The sequence below is a fragment of the Ochlerotatus camptorhynchus genome, unplaced genomic scaffold, assembly GCF_037179485.1.
Source record: "Ochlerotatus camptorhynchus isolate MF236.1 unplaced genomic scaffold, CSIRO-AGI_Acam_v1.1 ptg000270l, whole genome shotgun sequence".
Taxonomy (NCBI): Eukaryota; Metazoa; Arthropoda; class Insecta; order Diptera; family Culicidae; genus Ochlerotatus; species Ochlerotatus camptorhynchus.
The window spans coordinates 1,176,128-1,202,172 of record NW_027040759.1 but is presented as its reverse complement, the minus strand read 5'-3'; the positions used below and the strand labels follow the sequence as shown (position 1 = coordinate 1,202,172).

The 26,045-nt window shown below is 41.4% G+C and overlaps 1 protein-coding gene across 3 annotated transcripts in view; it reads left to right on the top strand.

The window, feature by feature from the left end:
* The window catches only part of Crag (DENN domain-containing protein Crag), a 74,535-nt gene that overhangs the window by 45,816 nt on the left and 2,674 nt on the right, over positions 1-26,045 (top strand). For 2 of the 3 annotated variants that reach the window (XM_065227370.1, XM_065227369.1), the window contains exons 3-8: positions 21,181-21,945; positions 22,007-22,113; positions 22,176-22,326; positions 22,386-24,583; positions 24,647-24,955; positions 25,851-25,934. In XM_065227370.1, coding sequence (XP_065083442.1) covers positions 21,196-21,945; positions 22,007-22,113; positions 22,176-22,326; positions 22,386-24,583; positions 24,647-24,955; positions 25,851-25,934 — 3,599 coding nt within the window. In that variant the 5' untranslated portion in view covers positions 21,181-21,195. The remainder of the gene's footprint in view (positions 1-21,180; positions 21,946-22,006; positions 22,114-22,175; positions 22,327-22,385; positions 24,584-24,646; positions 24,956-25,850; positions 25,935-26,045) is intronic. The other variant, XM_065227371.1, reaches the window with a different exon arrangement.

Here is a 26,045-nt window from a genome sequence, read left to right as displayed (position 1 = left end):
AATATGTTTGTAAAATATATAACACATAGGGTTTTTGATCTAATTTCCGTCTTACTAAGGACAACCCGTGCTTTACCTTTCTTTTCTGAACGAATTTAAACCAAAAATGGAATATTTCTGTCAAAGATGACTTCTAAATTTACCCACCTTTCCATATGTACCGTTGAATTTGATAAAGAGTCACAACTTGTTGAGATATTGTTCAAAATCTAATACTGCTTCTTGATTCTAAATTCGTTCTACGAGTTTCAATTCCGTCCAAACGCATTGAAACGCCATTAGATTTTCTTCGTCCTACGGATAAACGTAGAAAAAGGGGATTCGCTAGGAACGCTTATTTTGTGTTGAGAACAAAGGGCGTAAATATTCATACAATGCGCTCTAACAGGAGTTATGTTGTAGCTAATGAACTAACGCATCGGAATAAACATGTTATTGATTTGTGCACGGTGAAATCATTGATATTATTGATCTTTGCTGATCGATAGAACGGAAATGGGCGATTACGACGAAGTAGCGCTCTACCCTACTATATAAAAACTATATACGATATCAACGGAAATACCGTAAGCTTCAATATGGAACCAATGTTTCTAATTTGGAAAAAGCGCAGCGAGTAAATTTAATCCTTACATTATACTATCAAAGTTACCCGCATTATCAAAGATACCCCGTTTTACGGTACCATGAAGATGGAGGAGATCTGGATGTCCCTAGGGTTGAGTTCGGAGGCTGTCAAAAAAGCACTTCTAAGGGTGAGAAAATTGCCTTGCGAAGGATCTCTTCTCGTATCAGTGAGTAAATCGAGGTAAGAAAGGCATCATGAACTCAATTAATTTAAATTCTTGAACACAGCGACCACCCAACTTAAAGCTTAAAAATCTACCATCATCAAAATCAATCAAAAAGCATGAGTGTCGTAAATCTTTCCAAAATTGTTTCGTTTTCTAGACATAGGGTATAATTTCGTTTGCTTGCCATAGTAAATCATCCATTCGTCGAGTGACAAACTGCAATACTAATCGAATCATTAGAAAAAAAAAATGATCATACACCACCCGGACCCAGCTGACGATAGGTGATGGATAATTTACATTCAAATTTGGAAGCTAGCCAAAATGGTTTCGGTTTCGTGTCTCATCTCCACTTGCACGAGCACTCTTCATCAGCTGTGTATGGCCGTCATCGTGCCGCCGGTCCCTCCCCATGGTGCACTGTTGTAAACCGAAGTTGCAAAATTTCGAAAACAAATGAAGCATACTACAATTGCCAGTCATTGTGGGTCGCCGCCCTCCAACTGAAGACGACCATGACCCAAATCCGAACCGATTATGCCGTTGTTCATCATCGCTGTTTCGGTTTCCTTCTCCGATTATTACCACTAAACGGTCTACTTCTGTCAGCAACGCAACGTAAAGGCACCACTCTCCATTGTTCCAGCAGCAACTGCCCTCAAAATACCGCTTTGCTGTAACTACTACTGTGCGACCAGGTAGAGCTACGGCCTTAGCAATTTTACGATGTTTGTGTAATTTAACATTCATCGCGTGGCCCTCGCGATGCCGAGAAGTGCTCGGTTTACCTGTTGTGTTGTTGGCGGAGAGTTCATTGAGGCAATTTTGTCTCATTTTTTCCATATTGGGCTATTTTCACTTTGATCGTCACCGGCATCGGCAGGCAGGTTGTGATGATGGACCAACATGATGGACCGTTCCAAGTCACGTCACGTATAAAAGTGACCCTTTTTTATGGGATTCCGTGAGTATGGCCAATTCAACACCATCGCAGAGCAGCATCGTCCTCCAGGCAGGCGAGGTGAGCTCCACACAATTGGCCGTAAAATTCGTCGGTCTTCTTTGGGAGCAACTGATGCCCGTTTAATTGGCAGTTGTTCCAAAATTACAAAACGAAATTTAACCCTTTTTTAAACTTTGCTATGCAGCATCGAATACACCCAATGAGCAGATGATAACTTAAATCAACACACCTGTTGTTGTTGGTTCGGTTGTCCACGCTGGGACCAGCTGCACATCGATAGAATGAGGTGCATAAAGCCAATCAATCCCCCTTGCTCCAAGCGAAGAATCATAATGATTGCGAGATTGCAGCCGAGAGAACACATTAATTCCCCGGCCAATTATCCGACAGCTGATGGATGGTAGATGCCTGCAAACACATACGTCGATGATACATAAGCAAGCCACCTTGTGTGAGTTGGAGTTCGTTTCCATTCCGTTCAAGTTCAATGACGCCTTTGTACTGCGCCCAGCTTCTACAATGTACCACTGAGCTGTGCCCCGAGCTTTCGTGAGTCACGCACACGAGACCGCTGGAGGCTGATGTTGCAATTTTGTGACTCATTGTTAAGGTGCGCTTCATCGTTGACGGAAGTGAAGTCTCTCTGGGTAGACCTTCAAATTGAATTGTGAAAACGATTCGTTGGTTTGATAGCAACGTTTCTCCCTTGTAAGTAGCATATTTTTCCAAGATTAGTTTCGGTAAAGCCGCGATTCTCGATTTCGACCCAAAACGAAGAGAATGATGTTTGAACGGATACGAAGCTCATTTCCGGAAGCCAACTAATCGGTTCACTAACCCTTCCCGTCTCGTTATTTGGTGACATCGCAAGTACCGTCGCGTCGTCCATTACATGCTTCTTTCCATAGAGCTTCCGTATGACGCAACCGTGCGGGGTAGTGGGACCACCATACAACATTTATTCGTCACCTGCCTGTCACTATAACCTTACATGAGTGTCTGAAATGAGCGGGCAAACGCGGGTTGGCTCGACTCGATGCGTCGTAATTTGATTAGGTCATTTGCATACCGGTATGGCGGTGGTAGCCGACGAGTTCTTCCTGTCATCGTAGAGGCCTATAATGCACATAATATAACCAATACAATACAATACAATCCAATAGACGGCGCCACGTGTGTACAGCTGCTGTATCGCTCTTTCCTATGTTGATACTTTTTGGAACATTGCCGAAGTGTTCGTTCGGTCGTTCGTTGCGATGTGAGAATTATCGGCTTGGTTGTGCCGTCGCCGCCCTGGTCCACCACCATCGTCCTGACGTGAAATCGATTAAAAATTCTGATTGCATCGAACGAACGGATTTGGCGACAACTTGAATGGTAATGCTGGAATAGGGAAGCTAAAGAGATACATTTATGAATAAAGTGTGAACATCTACCGATAAAGGGTTACCCGTTGTTGGTAATGCGAACAGAACCAAATCTATGCTCATGATTTCTATGTAATTACGGTAAGCGTTAAGCAGGGTGGCCAGTGAACCGGGAAAACCAAGAAATAACTGGGAATTTGAACGGTAGCTTAAAACGAAATCGGGAATTCTATGGAAGAATCGGGGAAAATCAATAATCCTTACTATATGGTAACTAAAATTATTAGCTGTATTTCTAGGTTATATTTGTGTACATGTTTACTATAACTGATTATGTGTTTTGTTCTTGTACCAAATTATTATAAAGTTTGTAAAAATTAAATTTCCGGAGTCCCCATAATCTCTGGGCCATAATTACCTTGAAATTTTGCTCAGAAATATCATGGGATTCTTCAAGAAAAAAAAACCGTTTAGAACTTTTCTCGTAACTTGGATTTCCCTCAAAAATTCTCTTGAATCAGTCCGTATCATGCTCTCTTGCCGTGCTGATCTATTTGCTTTTTGCTGAAGGAAGTCTTACTGCCACCTAAAGCTACAATAAATTTAAACAGCACTTTTCAATGCTCAATATAGCTGTAAATTTTCTACCTTGTTCGACTATTATTCCTCTTCGATTCTTGTTTGGACCCTACCCTTCTTGGATATCGATTTGGAAAATTCCTCTTCGAACCTTCAGATTTGGATAAAAGTTTTACTGCCGCGCCATGGCGCCTAAGCGCAAAAGAAAAGGCCAATCTCCTGATCCCCCTTCTGGTGAAATTAATTTGAGCAATCAATTTGATTTGCTCACGGATGATGAGAATGATCCATCATCCAGGTAAACTTCTAGTAAACTTTCCCGGCTTAATGCCATGAAGGAAACCATTCCCCCTGTTGTGATAACCACTTTCGATTTACATGCTCTTCGCACGGAACTTTTGAACTTCGTGAAATTCAAGTTTTCACTGCAAATTGGTTGTCGGGGTGAATGCCGTGTATTGGTTGAAACCTTGGAGCACGCGATAAGCTCATATGCGATAAACAATAAGCTTGACATGCGAAGTAGAAGAAGAAGAAGAAGAAGTATTCGGCCAATTTCACTCAATCGTTTTGTGGGCCACTCATTTGTAAGAAAATGGCCGAATATCAGAAAAAATGTCACATGTAAACACCGAATACCAGGCCAAATAGCACTATTCGGTGCCGCTCTACCAACAAAAGAACTTTTAAACAATAAAAAAGAAACCAAAAGTGACATTTATTGATCGAAAATATACGTTTACAACCTTCCGTTGATTGTGATTGCTAATTCGAGAAATTGTAACCCATCATGCGCATTTTTCATGTTTCTAAAAAATAAAACAAATTGCTTAAGGATCCCATTAATTTATTCTTGAAAAATAAGTATGAATTGAAAAAGCAAGAGCACGGTCCAATTTTAGCTTCCATTTCCTCACCCTGCACTCTTTTGTCAACCTCGTTTTTTTTTAAACAAACAATAAACTAAGTTGATATTTGATGCAAATTGCGAATTGGGAATCAGATCGTAAAATTGAGGCACAGAGAAAAATGTTTAAATTCAAGGATTTAGACCATTTTTTAACAATTTTAGGACAGTAACTTTGAAAGATCTAAAATATAGAAGAAGCGATGCGTTTAGCAACGTGAAGAACTGCAGTCTAGAATTAAATGTGGATCGAAGTTAGCCATGCGTATTATAACAAAAATACCGATTTCTTCTTGCCGATATTGCGTCGTTTCCATTCCCTCCAAGAATAGAATCTTCTGTAAAACCTCGCCGTTGCTACCGATGGGCCGGAGCCAACAAATCGGACAACTTCCTCTGCATCGAATCACGCCTGCCCGACCGTTTACTGTCACTGGGATGGACTTCGCCGGACCGGTTTATCCCTAAAAATAGTCACTAAAGTCACTTTTCGCAACTAAAATAGAGTGAAATAGAAAAATATCAACACCATTTTTAAATTGAGTACTTGGCACTAACGAAGTCTACAGTAGTTATGGCAAAATATGCATATCTGTTGAAAAATTAACAATTTTAACCAGGATGACCAGTGAACCGCAAAAACTCAAGGACCTTTGAAACACCAGGATAAATACTGGGAAATGCTTCCAATTTCGATAAAAAAAAATTGGGGAAAATATACCTCCTATCTGCAAAAATAAATTCTAAATCTAGGAAACTTTTCAAGGGTATTTGTCTTTGCTAGATTTTCAGAAGTCTTTGAAGAATTAACAAGAACTTAAAAAAGATCAAATGACATCTTAAGACAATTTTAAATGAATTCTTGGAATGACACCAAGACATTTCAGAGAAGAATACCAAAGTATAGGCCGATTTATTCACCTCCGCTGAAATCTTGAACCAGGTTTATCCATATAGTTAAACCTAGTTGAAGGCTTAAGCGAAAATCTCAGCCCTGAAACTGACACATGCGATCGTTGCTTTTGATACAACTCCGAAACAATTCTGGAAATAATTACAATATAATTGAGATAATTCTATGATGGTTGGATGAGGATTATATGTCCAATTCTAATAAGAATTCAAAACTAGTTCTGACATTTTTTAAAAGAGCTCTGATGAGAATTCCATGTAAATCCCGCGAACTTCAAAGATGATCTCTGCGGATAGCTATAAAAGAATTCTGGAATGATTTCTGATGATACTTTCAAGAGAACTCTAAAGAGTTCGAAATAAATTCCGAGAAGAATTCCAATGGAATCGGCTTTTGCGGGTTGAATCTCAAAGGAATTCTTCGAAGAGTGTCAAGGGTATTCTGAGATGGATTTTTGTATTGAGAATTCTGAGGAAATACCATGGAAATTCTGAGGAGAATACGAATTGAATTTCCAATAGAATTCAGGGGAGAAGTCCAAGATTATTCTAAGCAGAAATTTATGTAACGCTCAACCAGTAACATTACAAAAACAGTCCGGGAAAATCCGGAAATTGCTATTTGCTGGCCATCATGTGTAACGTAATCAAAACGAAATTATTCAAATCACTTCAAGTGCTCTTCATAGGAGATTCCGTTGAGAGTTTCGACATAATTAGAGGAATTGATGAAATGTGATTTTAAGTTTCATGACAAAAACAGTTTATTCCAATATTAAACCTTATTTGAGTTTCTGAGTCATCATATAAATGTCACTATTGGTTACATATTTATTATTTAAAGGTCGCTATTTTGTCACTATTTCCGTAATTTTAGTCACTAAGGTCACTACTATTATATTGCATCAGCACTACCAGCCCTGTTTATCTGAAACCGAAACACAAGCGAGCTGCTTCAACTGTATTCAGACAACGGCAAAAACTTCCAAGGGGCTGCCAACGAGCTGGAAACGTCTACCGAATGCTACCGGACGAGGACCAGCTGCGTCAGATTACCATGGATCGAAGCAGTGCTAAAATCAACTGGGACTTCAGTATACCGAAAGCCCTACACTTTGGAGGACTATCGGAAGCGGCGGTGAAAGTGGACAAGGGTAAATGTATCGACAACTCGGCAAATCCAGGTTATCATTTGAAGACTTAACCACCGTGCTCACCCAAATCGAAGCGTGAGGAGGACCCGAACGACTTCGCTGCGCTCACCCCGGCGCATTTCTTGATAGGTGAAACCATGCATTCATTCCCGGAACCGAATTGGCATCGAACATCTCTGAATTGCCTCGTTGATCGCTGTCAAAAGCTCCAAGGAGTTTTCCAGCATTTCTGGCATAACTGGAGGAAATAATATCTGCAGGAATTTCAGCGTAACATGGAAACCTGCCACGCGAATACAGACATCCAACCAGGGAGACTTGTAGTGCTGAGCTGATTGATGAATCGCAGATGCCGATGAAATGGCCGCTGGCCCGTATAGTTGCTGTTCACGCAGGAAATGACAACCTTTGTGCGAGTTGTTTCACTACGCACCAGTCGTGGCGTCATCGTGCGACCGGTGACGAAGATCTGTTTGCTGCCATTGCAAAGTGGTCCAGAATGCAGATTTAGGGGGAATGATATGTTTTGAGCCTTAAATTGAAACTTTAGACTAAAAATTTCTTCTACAGAGTTGTTCCTTATAGTTATGCTCTCATTTTTATGACAATGAATTCTAGGGTGGTTCCTATTATCATTAAAATCAAAAATCTAACTTATTTGTTTGAATAAATTAAGGTGTACATTCTCCGGCAAAGTTATAGCTGAGCTAATTTCAAGCAACTTTGTAGAAAACAACTTTTTTGTATCTCTTAAATTGGCCGATTCAGAGCTATTTTCTTGGATTAAGTTAGGGTGGCTCTAAAAAAAAAACAGTTGTTTTGCTCTAGTTTTCTTATTTCGAATTTCTCAGCAAAGGTGTCTTCAAATAACTTTTAGATCTTAAGAAGGCGCAAATTTTTGCCCCACAAAGCTTGCCAATATCTTTCGCCGATCAAGAGTTATTGACGTTTTTATACTAAAAATATGCAGTTTTCAAATGTTAATAACTCTGGTTGGGCCAAACAAAAAAAAAGTTTTTCTACGGTATTTGAAAGGGCGTATGTTATTTTCAATAGTATGAAAAAATTGTAGGTATGTTATTTTTTAAACTTGTATAAAATCAATTAGAATTTATTCATATTTTTTACTATATTCGGGTATATCTTTTTTATTAGAAGAGATACAGACAACAAATTTTGCTATAAAACATTCGTCTTAAAGAGTTTTAAAAGTCTCTAGAACATGACTTTCATGAGAAATTTCAAATAAAAAAGTTACTGCTAAAAAACTATTTTTCCAGGATCACCCTAGGTTGTTTTCTACAAAGTTGCTTGAAATTAGCTCAGCTATAACTTTGCCGAAGAATGTATACCTTAATTTATTCAAACAAATAAGTTAGATTTTTGATTTTAATGATAATAGGAACCACCCAAGAATTCATTGTCATAAAATGAGGGCATAACTATAAGGAACAACTTTGTAGAAGAAATTTTTAGTTTAAAGTTTCAATTTCAGTCTCAAAACATATCATTCCACCTAAATCTGCATTCTGGACCACTGTGCATTGGAGGAAACAGAGAAAAGTTGAGAATCGCAAGAGTTTGCCAAGTCCAGAAGAAGATTGAAGTTTCGTTTTGAAACATAATTTTTCGTTAGATGTTTAGTTAATAAGTTTAGATACCTTTAAAGAACAAGTATTGAAAATTATATATTCAAGGTGGCGGCGATGTTGTTGCACCAGAGATATTCGCGACGCGTGGTGTAAATTTGTACCTTCCACAGTTAATAATTGAGAGCTTTAGATGCCTGTACAATTTTTGCATTATTATAATTGTGTGGCAAGTACAATCATAACTCTATGCCCAGAGAAGTCGAGATTTTTTCCAATCAGAAAAATTCCAAAACCGGGCCGGTAATCGAACCCAGTCACCTCCAGCATGGTCTTGCTTTGTAGCTGCGCCTTAACCGACTGAGATAAGGGAGGCCCCCGAATACACTGGAGTCGCTTTTTACGCGAGTGATACGTCCCGCGTAAAAAAAATCCGCGTAAATTCCGGAATCCGCGTAAAAAAAACCCGCATAAATTCCAAAATCCGCGTAAAAAAAACCGCATCAAAAAAGACCGTGTAAAAAAAACCGCGTTAAAAGCGACTCTAGTGTATAACGATAAACCGCGTAAACTCTGAAATCCGCGTAAAAACAAACCTTGTAAATTCCGAAATCCGCGTAAAAAAAACCGCGTAAAAAAAACCGTGTAAAAAAAACCGCGTAAAAACCGACTCCAGTGTACTATGGCGGCCGAATAGTCGGTGCAGTACTACTATGTGCTCACTATTTTCGTTATTTTAGTCACTAAAGTCACTACTATTACATCACATGCTCATTACCAGCCCTGCCGAAGACACCAAAATGATTTGACGGGATCGTGCACTTTTATTCCATTTTTTACATTTTTACATTACATTTTCAGATGTAATCAGCAATATTAACTTAATCAAAAATCTATGAAAATTATCCATTCACAATTTAATATATTATTTTTAATTATTCTTAAAACTCTCTTATATATTATTATTTTTGTTTTTATTTATAAACGTTTGAATTTATTTCACCCCGATTACACCCTCCCCTTGGCTAGTTTTTAACCTGGATGTTGGTGGGCGGGCCTAATCTTATGCTTCATAGTGGAGCGTTGGAGACGGTTGGTTTAGGTCCGGCATCGTTGGCTCATGCCGTGGCAGAATAGCGTCATGAGCATGCGATGAGGATTACTGAGCTTCCCCTCTCTGATGAACCATTGCATAAGAGAACCAAAGTTCTAGCCTGAAGTGATAGTATCACACTTGTTACTCCTTTATTTGAAAGCCGCGTTGTAGTACGCTTACGTATAGGCACTGTCGTTGGGTGCTATACTGGCGGGCTTTGCCGCAAATCACTCTTATTTTATTTATTTTTACGCAGATAGATTTATTTGGGTTTGCAAGGGAATTATACTATTGAAATATTTCAGAAAGTGCCCAACGGTGCTCCTTCTATTTGCATGACAAGCTTTCATTGTTGTTTTCATTGAGATATTACTCAGGAAACAATATTAAACACCACCATGGTATTGTAACTAATCTTATATATGCTTCATTTTGGTTTGGGCTAAGTGTTTGAACTATGGCTCGGGATTTCCACTGTGGCGTGCTTCTATTGTGACATATCCATACGTAATTTTGTGGGACGACATAGTGGAAACGTGTGAGTGTAGTTGGAGCATATACCTTATATAATTTAAAAATCAGCTACGAAACTAATTTCAAAGTGAAGCATTTTAGTCACTTGAAGGTGTCACCTGGGTCGATCTAAGATATAATAAATATAAATCAAAGTCAAAATTACATGAAACACGTTAAATTTTAGATTACATAGCAGTTTAGGTACTCAATAAACCATGAGTTATGATTGATTAGGTAAATTAGAGATTTCAATCATTTTAAATTAGACTAATGAGATATCATAATCATCAAACAAACTTAAATAAGAAAATTTAGACTGCTTAATAACATTAATTAGATTAACAAAAGAGTTAGGATGCGGGGGGTCCGCTTAGGGAGGCAACTAGTCTTTTCATATATTGTCTGTTTATTTGGTTGCTTTAAAATATCAATTTGGTATATATGTGAAAGGATGAATCAGTGGTAGATGGATTTTCGGTTTCTTTACATTTTGCAACACAAATCTAGTACTATGTGTCATTTCCTCAAAACCCTCCAATAACCGACCTCTTCAATCCCTTCCTTTTCACATGGCGTTCAAGTGGTCCGCATAGACTATTTAGCCATTATCCTACCTTTATCCTCGGCTTTGGATTGACTCGCGCTCCCATTGCCCCACCAAATGCTGCAAAATGAAAATGAAAATGAATTTATTTCACCCCGATTACATTACTTTTCAACTCAATAAAAAATCCTTTGAATATGTTCTAATCAGAATGCTCGTTTGGCTCACATTTTGACAGTTCTCGTTGCTCGATTGGCGGCAGGGTGGCCAGACCTACCGATTTATCGGTAGTCCTACAGATTTTTGGGATGCCTACCGATTCGCAGACAAATGGTTCAAAAATACCGATTTTTTGTTTTTCCTACCGAGAATCACATATTTCAAGGCTGTATTCTATTTGGTGAATTTTCTTTTAAACTTTACACTTTGAAATAAATTAAAGTGTTCGGAAATCCCTCGTCCGATTTTTCAAAAGGTGTTTGTCTCAAGATTGATTCCTGATCGGTCAAAATAGCATGTTTATTTTAGAAATACTCAGAGGGAGAGATGGGCGGAGAGAATGTTTTGAGCCAATCGAACATTCCTACTAGAATTTTTCCGATGATTTCTTATTCTTACTAGATTAAATTTGAGAGTATTGCAATCGAACAGCAATGCAATCACCTTTATGTTTCGGGTGCTTCTCAAATTCAACTATTTTTCGGAATCAAAAACAATATTCTAGCTCTATTGATTAATTAATGGCACCAAGACATGTGCATTGCCCCGTAACGTGGGTAGATCACCTTTTCGTGGTACGTTACGGGATGTAAGATCTACCACCGATTCCTAGTCCTGACTACTTCAAACTAGGGGAACAGGATTTTTTAGTAATCCAAGGAACACATCTTAGTCCTTGTTACTTTTTATTTTTATTATTATTTTTATTTTATATTTTACCTTATTTGATAGTGACAAGACTCGGCTTTGTCTACCGAGGATGATCTTGAAACAAGGAAAAAAATGAGTTAGTTGTCTTCATCTATGTGATTCCTAATCTTCTATTCGTTGTTCCCTAGTTTGAAGTGGTTAAGTTTAGGGTTCTGATGCATGGTCATTATCGGTGTCATACCTTAATTTTGTTGCTAAGGAATCCAATTTTGACTGACAAAGGGGCGCGCCGTTGGAGGGTGTTTCAACACTCCGAAGGGTATAAATAGCGGGACCTTTCAATTAGAGTCGGATCCTTGCGATAAATGCAAGAGTGGCAACTGTAAAAAAATCGAATACTTCATCATTTCTCAATAGTGATGGAGTAATACCATAGAGGTAACTCTAAGACCACTGGGTCCCGAAGAAAATCATTATTATTTTTGGCTCACTCAGTACCAGAACAACGGTCCCAAGCAGTCCCAAGCTATTTCACTCACCCCTGCATGTTCTGCATGAATCCACACACCCCTGATGTTATCTGTCAAACTTTCATAGCGAATCAAAACAAACATAGTGTAGTAATAGAATTTCAACTAGAATAGGGTACGTTAATCGTTTGCTTGGGACCAATAGGCTACTAAAGTGGTGAGCCAATTTAAAATCGTTAGTTTCGTATTGATTGTTGGTAATTGGCAAATCAAAGTTGGTACTTGTGGAGAATAGAAGAACTATGAAAGTGATGATGGTTTCAAAATTTTACACGGTGAGGTATACGAGTTCAATTTTAAAATGCTAATAATTTGCAAATGGAGCATTTTATTTAAATCTGGTTGATGCTACGTTAGTAGAAAACTTAAGGACTACACAATAGATATATAGGGTAGAGAACTACTTCGGCCTAATCGCCCATTTTGGGCCTATCGAGCAGAAAACTTCAAATAAATCCATGATTTCAGAGTTAACATGTCAACTATGCGTTTGGTACGATACTTTAGTTAATAAGCTTCCAAACAAAGTCAATGAGAACGCGTGATATGAAGGTTTGCACCCATTATTCCTAAAAACCAAAACAAGCGCTTCGACCGAATCAATTTTTATCTTCATCCGATAGACCGAAGTGAATTCATTGGTGTTTCACTGGTGTTTCAATGCGTTAGGCCGAGTTTAGAATCCGTAGGCCGAGTTTGGCGTCAAGAAGCAGTGTTAGACTTTTTACAATATCTCAACGATTGGTTTATCTTCATCAAATATTACGGTACATACGGAAAGGTAAATAAATGTTAAAGCCATCAGTGATAATAACATTCCGTTTGGTGCTATACTGCGCTAGATTGAGAAAGGCTAAGTGCGGGTTGTGCTTAATAGGCCGTAAATGGGGTAGTTAACCCTAATATAGAAAAAATAATTTATTTTCAGATTTTTAGGTGTATACATAGATTTCAGCATTTCTACCACTGTAGCAGTAACCAGATTTAAATAAAATGCTCCATTTACAAAATAAAAGCATTTTAAGATTGCACTCGAATACCTCTCCGTGAAAAATGTTGAAACCATCATCACTTTCATAGTTCGTCTATTATCCACGAGTGCCAACTTTGATTTGCCAATACGACATGCACTAAACTAAGGACACGGGATATACTACAATAAATCAATTTACTGGTCGCAGTAGTGTTAGGTCCCGAACAGAGGAAAAAAAAAGACATGTGCAAAATATTGCGATTTAAAAATTAAAGTCATGTGAAATGCTATCTTCTAGCAAGGGTTGCAAGATAATTTAGGTACAAATCCCTGCTACCGAATTGTATTTAGTTTTCTCCGCCCATCTCTCCCTCTGAGTATTTCTAGTTTATTTGAAAAGTTTACATCTGTCAAATTTAAGTGAAAATTCACCATGGGAAACAGTCTTAGAAATCTTGAAAAATTTTCAAAACCTATGTTTTGTTTTCCGTGTAGTAAGTCAGTTTGATCGAACGCGATATGTTTTGCAGCTCCAATCCAACGTATACGGTAAGAAAAAAGAACCCAAAAGTAAGTTCTTTTCACTCATCTCGGCACCAAAAAGTAGGTAAAGCGGGTCAAAGTAGTTTTCATTTAAAACAGCAAAAAAGGTTATCTTCCATTTAATTCCACTTAATTAATTTTGGTATCCATGACAGATACGTATTTCGACTACAATGTGCAGTCTTCATCAGTGTCATTCCCACTAATACCAAAATTAATTAAGTGGAATTAAATGGAAGATAACCTTTTTTGCTGTTTTATTTAGCATTCCGCTAACAACCCAATTTCATTACTTCATAGTTTTCATTTGCTTGTGTGGAATTCGTATGGCATTTTCCAATAGCATTCTACCCAAAAGTAACCCAAGTAACCACCAAGCCCGCTAACTACCCGATAATCGCCCTTTTTGCGATATAGGGTAAATATAGGGTTTTCGAACTTTATATCAGTCGTACATCAGCCTTATATTGCAAAAAGGGAGATTAGCGGGTTTGTTGGTTACTTGGGAAGTTAGTTGTACCCAAAAGTAGGTAAATATGATTATGCTCAACGTTGGGTTCCCACGCTTTACTATCCCTGTTGGGTGGTTTTGTTCTTCCGTTTTTGACAACATAGAAGGAGAAAAGGAGACAAACTAGTCAAAAGTAGGTATTTTTCTTACCGTGTACGAATGAATTACTGTCTGATGCTATTTTCTGATTTTCCTTTTTTGATTTCGTGTTCCGTTCTTCCTACTCGTACTTGCTTGTTATTCTTAATTGTTATTGTTAATATTGGCATATATTTGAGGGGTACGAATTAATCATATCATTGAACTCGATGGCTGTAGGACTGATCTCTTTCTGTTTAAAACTAATAGAATGTCGGACACCTAGGAAATTGTATAAGGGAAGTACACCAGTATTGACCATACGTTCCTATTTTAACCAGACCTCAGAAAACCGATTAAATTTCAATTTTCGTGCATTTTGTGGTCAAAATGTTTATGTACACCGATGAATATGATTTGTACCAACAAACTGAACGCAACTGAACATCTCAAAATTGTGAACAACGTGAAATATCGTCAAAAGGTGGCCAAAATAGGAGCATGGCCAATACTGGTGCGGTTATCCTATTAAAAAAAACATCGGTTTGAATGTCCTAAATTGGCAAATCAAAACAAAACCAAAACTGGTCATGGAACACCTCGTATTAAGATCCGAAATTACAAAAATGATGATGTACTAAAAAAAAGTTGGAGGGTGGTGTACAAGGCACGACCGCATTGTTGACAGTATATAGCCAATGGGAAGCGAGAAAATATGATACCGGCAGAGCTGGTTGTCTATACAACAGGTTGCTAACTACGCTTTTGGCTTAGTTTCGATTCACCCGTTCAACGAGAAACAACAAGCATCAATGAGTGGACAAGCAAAGGTCTTGGTAAAGAAGGCGCCAAGCGTCATCGGAAGTTCTGCGTGATAACATCCAGGGCCTGCCATCCTTCGTCTGGCTCGACGTTGTGGTGTCAAGCGTGTCTTCGGTCTGATCTACGAGGAAACCCGAGGTGTGCTAAAGGTGTTCCTAAAAAAGATGATCCGTGATGCCGTCACCTATACTGAACACGCCAAGCGCAAAACCGTCACGGCCATGGATGTCTTCTGCGCTCTGAAGCGACAGGGACGCACTCTTTGCGGTTTCGGAGGTTAAAACTTATCACCAACGCAACAAAACCAAGTTCATTTCAGGAAAGAGTTAGAATAGAATTTATGTAGAGTATTCCCTGCTTCCAAGTTAGGTTACAAGATTCAAACTCTGGAGAGCAGCGGCGCCCGTGGTGTAGTAGTAAGCATCCCAGCAGGCCTGGGTTCAATCCCAGTCGGCGCTGCTGGGAAGTTCTGAGCCATAACATCTCTGATCACGCCTTCCTTCGGGGAAGGAAAGTAAAGCCGTTGGTTCGCGGTTCATAAGTTGATGGGTCGATAGGTAGGGTCCAGTACTCAGCACGGAAAACAAATCCAAGGAAAAAAATGGAGAGTATTTCGTGTGGTCGTTGGGAGCGTGTGGTTCTGAATTGGCAACAAAATGTTCCGCAATTGCATCCTCCCTATTCGTACACGCCCGAAGATCGGAGTAGGATTGGGCGATCTTGGATCGATCTTTGGAAGATCGATTTTTTCATCCCGATTTCCGATTTTTCGGATCGATTCTTTGTCCACGGAAAGATCAAAAAATACATCGTTTCTTTAGATCTTTTCGATCTTCTAAAAAAATAGATGATACTATTGCGTTTCTGATATTTAAGAATACAGCAACATTTGAAGGTTTGCGCTACCTCCCTCCTGTGCTCATTGCTCCTTGCCGTCACATTTTGTCTACACAGAGAAATAGAATGATTCATCAGTAAGTCTAGTTGAAACATTTTCGAGAAAAACGGAACTACTCATAATGAAGAATAAATATTTTAACCATTTTTGGGTGGTTTTGAATCATTAATGATTAATCAGTTTCGAGTTTTGGCAAGTACCAGTTGTTGATTGTTTGTTGGATTATGAAATTTCGTTCGATTCCATACATTATATTATCGTACTACATTTAATTTCGATTAGTTCAGTACTGTTTGCAATAATTCAGATTTTTTCTTAAGGTTTCAATGTGTTTTGTTGCCCCATCTACAGTATTTCTTAAGTACTTCTTTTTATATACTATAAAACCTTTTGTTCAAGCCGAGAACATAAAAATAAAATATGTTATTTTTGTTATATCATTTAAAACGATAACATTTATATGAATATTATAAAGGAAATAATTTCTTGGGGTACCAACGTAAACAAGCTTATTAAAAAATCAAAAGATCGATTCTTTGGTACCGATGTAATCAGTGGATCGATTCTAGAGCTAAATATAAGATCGATCCATCAAGATCGATCTTCCTCTGAAGATCGCTCAATCCTAGATCGGAGGCGAATGTCACTTCGCCTTGTTTCATCTAGGAACCATTCTATTCTCTGATGACTGTGTTGGGGAAGCAGCACATGCATGTACGTAATTGGTGGATTTGTTAGTTATTTCGAAGCTTTTTGACAATGCTAGACATATACCACTTTTTCAATAGTTTTAATTTGAAAATCAACAGTCGAAAGCATCAACTTTTGTAAATAATTTGCTAGGTCCTTTTCACGAGAACCGAAGTACGCCCACGCCAACCAATAGCACTATTGGGAAGGGAAGAATTTCCCCATACCCGATGGTGTTGTTAGTTTGCGTGGGCGTATTCGGTTCGCGCGAAAAGGGCTTAACAGGTTTTGTGTACAAAAGTTGATAGGCCCGGTTCAAATGTTACGCGAGTATTATTCATGTGTTCATTTTTAGTAAACAGGGCCCTAGGGCGAGTCAGTGAACTCAAATCCATCCGTGCACTCGTCTATATAGGGAGCTGCACCGTCGGGTTAACCTCACTTATTTTGACATCTGGCAGTGGTTTGTTTACATGGACTTAGAAAAAAAATTAAAAATTTATTAAATGTTTTTTTAGATTTTTTGAAGAGGAATATTTTTCAAACGAACATAGTCGGATATCGTATCTTTCAATTTTTAAAGGGGGAGGTAGCTCATCGATTCTTCCGGTTCGCCTCCTAGCATCGTGCTATAAGGTACCAGGCGATAACCAGGGTAGTTGATCGATAGCTCGATGACGTCATTTCGTTGGCGTCTGCAGTGGGAAATTCTCATCGCAGGCGTAGAGTTGTTGAATAGCAACTATCGTGGTAACTCACCGATTACCTGTCGATCTTCCAAATTTGGAAAGACGTCTGCATTCAATTGTCTCATATAATAATATTCCGCCCACTATATCACAAGCAATTGCGAGTAGCTGAGTGGAATGGAGATAAGTTAAGCATTGGGTACAGGACCAAGTCTCCCCTGGGTGGTGCCAGAAGATGAGCGCAATAGAATCATCAAGTTGCCATAAGGCACGGAATAAGACTATTGCATTTGTTAGTCCTTTCAGGTGGCTCTCGCTGGATACGCCCAAGACTGGACGGGCGGTAGCTGGTGGCCGTGAACGGTTCCTGAGGAAAGCACTAGATGCGACCCTCCTCCCAGATGATCATGGCAATACAGGAAGTATTACAACAAAGGTAATTGCTATCAGATATTTTGCAAACAGTGACAGATAGCGGACATGAAGAACCAGTGGAAGTGCCGGGCAAAGGTGTTTATCCTAGACAAATGGTAAATTACAAATTCCATGTTGTCGTTGTCGTAGGCGCCGTCGTAGTCGCTGTTGTAATCGCCGTCGTAGTCATAGGCAGTACCGTTAGTATATTTAAAATTAACCACCAACCGCTGAAAATATGAATTATCGCGTATTTCTGTTGTTCATTACATGCCAAGTGAAATTCGAGAACGAAATTTCATATTAATAGCTTGTTTAACCAGGTCCTAAACAATCGTTACATCGGTCATAGCTTGTTATGATTGCCTGAACCATGCGTAAAGAGGAAATCGAAACATTGAACGTCGCGTAAAAGTGGATCTTAATGAAGGCCTAAGTACTCTTTCGTAGCTTTTAGTTTTAGGATTTCAAAGATCGTCGGTGGTAGTGGCTTGCTTACTGAGCAGAAAAACACGGTCCCAGGTCCTTTCATATTAAAAATGTATGGTAAGATCGCTTGTTAAACGTGTATTTTGTAAAACTTTTCAGTGCCGTCAGTGCCGGGTTTGAATAGTTATACAAACATGAGTAACGCTATAATGTGATATGAGAGACTCGGTGGCCTTAGAGCAACCGTTTTTGCTTACTGAGCAGAACGTCATGAGTCTAATCTCAAGCCCATCCACATTCAAGATTCGTCAATAATTAAAAAGGAGCTCGTCTGCCTAGTGGCAAACGTTTTTGCTTACTGAGCAGAAGACCGTGGGTTCAATTCCAAGCTCCTTCGCGTTATATGATGGTTAGGACATCAATTCAGCTTATCGTTTACCAAAACGAAGCCTGCTGCAAACCCAACCCTATTACCCAATATCCCAGTGATTCCTCGTGGAAGTGCAGAGGTGTTCTTCCATCAAAGCGAGTGTCACGTCAACACATTCCTACCCCTTCCTTTCTTGACCTGTGTTCGGGCGCAGCCGGCGCTGGTATTGCCTAGTTTGAGATCACCAGTTTTTACACATTGAGGATGATTGCTAGTCCCAAGCAGCGTCTATTGGTTCTCTGTGTAATTACAGCTGGTCTGGCAATAACAGAGTAGCAACCGTGGGCGGTCAATCATGCGCATGCTCATGCTATCGTATCTTTCAATTTTTAAAATACGTTAAACACTTCCGCCATCTACTCATCCGATCGCGTCATATCATGAGCAAGGACACGAACCCACGTATAATTTATATTGCCATGGTTTGCGTCTAACCTCGTTTGACAGATCTGATCGCCCGTTTGAAAGTTCAAATCGCTCGTTTGACAAATCTAATTGTGGACAAACGAAATGCTGCTCCTGTGGCATGTAATTTCATCGGTGGTGAAAGGATGTTGCTCGTGGATATTGCAGAAGTGTGGTTTACATACCACTGCAGTCTGAAAAATTATCGAGAAAATCCAGGGAAATGATCAACCCGATTCGTACCTTCCTCAAAGTTGGCCTTGTTCGCTTCCTACTCTCTATATACAATTTTCACACTGCCGTACTCTAACGGAACTATCATCGTATAAAAATTACCATTTTAGTCTGTTATTTGAAATTAGCATCTTCAACTATGCAAAATCGTTGACTTCACGCAGAAGTAATACAAAACATATAGTTAAAGTTGGTTAACTTGATATTCCGAGCTGCGATATTACTGTTTGCTTATTGATTTTTGTCTACGAAAATCAAGCGTGATTTTTATTGTTGGTGAGATTTTATTGTCTGATATTTTCCCAACACTGGTGGTGACTCTCCATTCGATTTGCACGGAAAGTCACCTCACTTCACTCGCTGCGCAGAATAAAGGGGATTGCCTCATACTGAATTGATGATAGTATCGAGGTTTTAGGCTGTGGGGTCGACAATACTCAAAATAATCATTTTGCTCAAATTGAATTTGATTATTTTGCTTTTCTCCTTCTCTTACGTGCTCGATCCTCATTCTCATTTTAACAATTTTGAGTTGGATAATCAAGCACTGGTGAATATCAACAAGCGCGTATTCGTTCATTTCCATCGTACGTTACAGAGAATATTATCAAAGCAAACGCTATTCATCTACACTGGGTTGAAGCGTGTGATGGTAAATGATAAAAACAGACACTGCTACGGAGTCTCGTCTCCGTCTTTAGGGTAAGAAAAAATGTTATTGTCCAAAATAGAAGACCTGGCAAAACAATGTTCACAACCTTTCTCAAAAGAATTAAATGAAAATTCAAGCAATGCATCAAATCAAATAACCAATTAACCTTAGATTACTGTAAATTTGCTATACAAAACAACTTTTAAACTCATGCAGTTCACTACAATAACAACTCCTTAGCTTATTTATTGCCCACTTACACTCTGCATTCTCCAGTCTGCAATCATCTCTGTACTCTCAACCTCCATCCTACGCCACACTCGAGAAAGAAATTCAGATCCGAACAATGACTGCAATGCTCATCAGAAGAAGAAAAACAAGCACAAGCAAATCAACTGACCCAAGGGTGAACGAAAATGGATCGGGTAGGTTGCTCCACCCATTCTGCACAACCAAATGGAAATGTATTAAAATGCAATCCAATTTAGTGCATCCACTGGACGACACTTTCTTCGGTCAGTTTTTGCCGGGAATTATTTGCATCGGCATCTTTTTACGACAACGGCGACAATGTACTGCAACTGCAGACGCAGAGCCAAGATTGGTTATTTATGCATGCACCGGGAGTCCGTCCGAAGCATCCCAGTCGGTGGCTAGTGGCCTCAATTGTGACGAATAATGAATATGTCTGATCTGCTTGCCATCTGCTTCTCTGTGGTAGGGCCTGTTGGATAAACGAGAAAAGAAACCTACCTCGAACTCGCTGGATCAGCTGAAGTGCACTTATTCGGTATACTACTGCGCCTACTCGAGTGTCTACACCCAACCGAGAAATGTAATAATTTTGTAATTTTTATGCTATGCGAATTTAATTCTGAAAAAAAACTTGCTTGCTTGCTTGTTACAAGAAAATATGCAGAGGATGTAAGAAATCGACCCTTGCAGTTGATGTTCATGCCATTTGTTTTGCGTGTATCTATCTCTCAATCATCGGAATAGTAGTTGACAAATTGCACCACACACACACACACACACACACACAGCATTAATTATCTTGAAACGGTCGTGTCGTTTGCCTCGGATAGAGGCAAAAATCATTACACGACAGCGATTGCCGGTGATTAAGGTTGGAGGAATTCAATCTTGTGAAGGTACTTACTACTGCCGCTGCTCTGGCATGGAATGTAAGTGCACAAGTTGTTGAGACGGCAAACGCTAATTATGCCATCAATCGACAGAGATGAGGAAGACTATTAGAAACGTGATTTTTACGTATCTGGGCTCACGTGTGGGATGGTAACACGGGGTTGAGTTGAAGATAGTATCTATTTTTTTTTTGATATCAGATGAGTTTCACCACGGAGCTCTGATATCCAGAGCAAACTCGACGGCTTAATGGACGCAGTTGGTGACATTTACCAAATACTTGAATGTCAAGATGTCCAGTTGATAAAACAGCACTCGTAGTGTCGCATAGGGACTGAACTGAATAATTCACATAATTTAGACATTAGAACATAACTTTCGATATTTCCTATTTTACCCCACATTCAACTAACCTGTCAACCATTCTCTTGCCCTGCTTCGCAGACAACCGCACCCACGATGGACGAGCGGCGGGTGGCGGATTACTTCGTGGTGGCCGGCATGCCGGAGAACCCGAAGCTACTGAAGGAGAACATCTTCAGCGATTCGTCCCACCTCCGGTCGGCCGTCACGATCGATCCGATCACCGACATCGGCGTCTTCTTCCCCTCGCTCGGGGAAAAAATTCCCGCAGACTACGAAGTGCTGGAAAACACACCGTCCAGTCTGCTGGCAGATCTCAACTATGGTTCCGTGCGAACCACGGCCTGTTTCATATACTACCGCCGGGGGAAGGACAAACCGCCGCTGGTCGATATCGGCGTCATGTACGAGGGCGCCGAGCGGATCATGTCCGATGCGGAAATCGTCTACAATACCCCGGGTGACCGGTTGGCCAATGTGAACAATTCATCCGCCAAGACGTTTCTCACGTTTCGGAGAGCCAAGAATGACATGCCCTGCAACGAGCTGGTTGTAACCGATCTGTGCGTGGTGATCCCCTCGAAGGGAGAGAAGCCACCGCATGCCTTCTGCATGATTCACAAAACGCTCAACAAGGGCATCATGGGCAGCGACGTGTACCTGTGCTACAAAAAGTCCATGAACCGTCCGAAGCTGATCAGCTACCAGCCGGAGATTATGCATCGCTATCCTACGGTCGATCACAACGACTTTCCGCTGAATCTGTGTCCCAGTGTGCCACTGTTTTGCCTGCCGATGGGGACGACCTTGGAAGCATGGCCCCATGTGCCCGGTGGCGATGGGAAGGTATGTTGTGCCGTTGTTCGTGCGAAACTCTATATTTGATTCGCTTATGCTTTTGTTACAGCTGAAGCGGAAACCAATACAGCCTATATTTAGCACATTTGTGCTAACCGTCAACGATGGAACCTACAAGGTGTACGGTTCTGCCTTAACGTTCTACGAAGATTTCGAGTAAGTATTCCAGGTTTGTTACTCAAGAATTGAGTTTCCTCTAACGTATGTATTCCTCGCAGTGAAAAACTACTCAACGACCAGCAGCGAGAGCTTCTCGAGTGGAGTCCGGACTCGCACAAGACCTATTCTCTGCATGTGAACAAATCCATCTGTCTGCTGTCCAGGTGGCCCTTTGGAGATACCTTCGAAAAATGGCTCCAATTTTTGCACGTAGGTCATCCTTTTTATCCCAGTCAAAGAAGCATACTTGAAAGATTTTTCCCTTTCAGCAAATCTCCATCTACAACGAACCACTTCCGGTTCCAATCGAGCGCTACATCACCCACCTGCTCGACGAAGTGCCATTCCCATCTCCAAGCATCATGCTGCAGCTTTCCAACATTAACAACGATCGAATCCTGCTCACTCTTCCGGAGGATTCGCCTCTGCCCCGAAGCGGTGCCGGATTCCGCCAACTACTCTCCAACCTGGGCCCGGAAAACTGTCTCCACGTGCTGCTCCTGGTGATGACCGAGCAAAAAATCCTCATCCACTCGTTGCGACCTGCCACCCTGACGGCGGTCGCCGAAGCCGTCTCTTCCTTCCTCTTTCCCTTCAAATGGCAGTGTCCCTACATTCCGCTGTGTCCTCTGGGCTTGGCAGAGGTCCTGCACGCTCCGCTTCCCTACCTTATTGGAGTGGATTCGAGGTTTTTCGACCTGTACGAACCTCCGAGCGATGTGACCTGCGTCGATCTGGATACGAACACAATCGGTTTGTGCGAATCGCAGAAGCATCTCAATACCAAGCTGCTCCCAAAGCGGGCGGCTCGCATCCTGAAGCAGACCCTGCGGAACTTGGACGAACTCAATCAAACCGGTGGAAACGAATCGTCCAACAGTCTAGATCGGGACTTCAAGAAGAAAAAACGCGAGCAGAACCTCGAACAGCGAATACAGGAAGCGTTCCTCCAGTTCATGGCATCGATTATGAAGGGTTACAGAGATTATTTGGTACCGATTTCGAAGGCACCGACGTGTGGTGCCACCGACCCGGACGCACTGTTTCAGTTGAATGCCTTTCTGAGGTCGCGGGACAAGGCTCACCACAAATTCTTTCAGATGCTCATGAAGACGCAGATGTTCATCAAGTTCATCGAAGAACGTTCCTTTGTGTCCGATGGCGATCACAATTTGGCGTTCTTTGACGAGTGCGCCGAGAAGGTTAGCACCTACGAAGATACTCCCACAGAAGTGAAACTGATCGAATGGGACTGCGGTCACGGCAGTGAGCGAACCAAAGTGATACTGCCTCCGGAATGCCAACCGGGGCTGCAGGATCAAAGCTTCTGCTACAGCTCGTTCATTCTGAATCCGATTTTGTTGAAACAGTCCCGACGGAGCATGCTAGTTAATGCGCTTCAGCATCACAACAGTTTGGCGCCCGGTTCGCCGATGGCCCGTCGCACGAAGCATGAGATTAAAACGGCCCAGAAGCTTGCCCGCAAGAACCAGGGCAATCCAGAACTCTGGGCCAAGCACCTTCTGGCGGCCTGCTATTCGATCTATTTCATCGTCCTGCCCAGTTTGATTTCCGAAAACGCTGGTCGGGAACACGCCATCCTGAAGGCGGCCTACGATCTGCTTGGCAAAGCAAGCAAACTAAAGATCCAGTGCGACGAAGTTTGCTACCGTATAATGATGCAGCTATGCGGAATGCACAACCTGCCTGTCCTGGCCGTTCGGCTTCACTACCTGATGAAGCGCTCGGGGATTCAACCGAACGCGCTTACCTACGGATTTTACAACCGGTGCGTACTGGAAGCTCAGTGGCCTTCGGATTCCATCCTTTCCAGCCAGATGCGCTGGAATCGTCTTCGTAACATCGTAATGGGCGCTGCCCACTTCAAACGGGCCGGTAAGAAGTTTGCCGCCCGTCGGAGACTCTCCGTATCGCAAGAGAACAACCTCAGCACCTTGGAGTCCGTCGATGGAACATCCCGAACCAGTCTGGATTCGGGAATATCCCAGGCGGAACATCAGTCCACCTCCACCATCGATTTTGCGGCCTTCGATAAGCTCCGCGGACGGTTGGGTGCCATCGTACGGCAGTCCGCAGCTCATCAAGAATCGTCGGATGTCCTGTCCAGTGCCGGTTTGCTCATCAGCGGCGAAGCGGGACACCACTTGAAGAACAGCCCGAAAGAAAAGCAATCGTCCTTCAAAGCCCCGTCAGCGGCAAGTTCGTGCGATTTAAGTCCTCGCATGTTGGCCCGAGCTGACAGTTTCGCCGGAGATTCCAAGTTTATCGATAAACTACAGAGGCAAGGGATACACTTCCCAAACGGCGCAGTCACACCGAATGGGACGATCGGTGACAGTGCGGTGGGCAAGGTAAAGCGGGCTTTGGATTTTGAAAACGAGAACGAGAACAGTTCCCAGGAAGAACTGACGGATGACAAAGGCAACGGAAAGGGAAGTCCAACCAAGTGAGTTGCCAGCGGAGGTGTTTGGAAATTCAGCAGTGTTTTGATAATAACTTCCAATTTCAGGGTATCCCCGCGCACGTTGGTAACCCAGGATGATCCGCTGGGTGCGCTGAATGACGACGGAAACGACGAGGTGTTGGAGGTGCGCCAATCAACCGAGAAGCTGACGTTGGCGGGTGGCCAGAATGGAATCCATCACAACAACACCATCTACACGGATCAGCCGATTCTGTTCAAGGGACAACGGTCGGCAACGTTCGACGATTCGCTGCAGCTGAACAAGAGCATGCACCGGTCGGAGACGATGCCGGTGACGAGTTCGGTGACGTCCAGCTTCGCCAGTATCGGCTCGACGCTGAAGTTCAATTTCGGGTGAGTTGTGTGTTTTGTGGTAATCGTTCAGTTCTTTTGTGTCGTCTTTCTTTTAATTTAGATAGAGACAGTTTTGTCGAGTAATTGTTGGAATGATGCATGTGTTAATTCGATCATCCCGTTACTATAGATAGGGTTCGCTCGAGAGTTCCGAATTCTCGAGCAAGGGGCGCCGACGTTGGATTTGAACTAATAACCTAATAATAGCTCTTATTGAACACTAAACTAGAATCTGCTCGCAACATAAAGACTGTTCCGTCCGGGGGAACGAGCTAAGTGGACTGGTACACTTCGATGGGAGGAGGCCAAAGCTAGCGGGTAAGGATCCCTCGCTGGGTGCTTTGCCTTCTGTGGACACTCCGTCTTTTTGAAGCCCGAGGCACGTTACAACTTTTGGTAGACTTTCCTTAACACTTCGAAAACTTGGGACTGCGATAGTTTGGAATAATAAGGCGGAATTTAATCACTTAACGACTAATTTATTTGGAACGATAGCTTTTGCTTCCGATCGCATTGGAATCTGATTTGATTATGTCCTTTTGCGGACTGTAGGTAGGCATATCCTGTTTGCTTTCACGCAGTGGTGCCGGAACCGGAAATCCAATTTAATAAATTCACTGGCCACCCTGCTTTACTGATCAGGCTATTTGAGGTCCCACAATAACTATAAGACCCCTAGAAGAATTATTCCATAAGTCCTGTGGGCAAGATCTCCAAACCTTCCGGAAGACTTCCCAAGCAAATTCAATCCTAATCATTCCACCAAGTCGGCGCCATACCTGCCTCGAGCCAAACCACCACAGTCATCTGCTCAGCTCATGTACCCACCTAGTTTTCCCTCCTAATAGCGCGTTATAATTTTCCATTCTCATAACCATGTTTATATTTTTGGTAGCCGTTACTCACCTGCACGTTTATCCATGAAAAAAGATTTCAAATCCCTCTCGACGAATGTGATAGAAAGCATTTCCAGCGTCAGGTAAGTGCACGCCATTTTCTGAACTGTTCTTATTTGATCGTGATCGTTCAATGTCCTTGTTGAGTGGAACCCTCCCTGAGCTCGTGGCATGTCTCCAATCAAGTTTTCCCC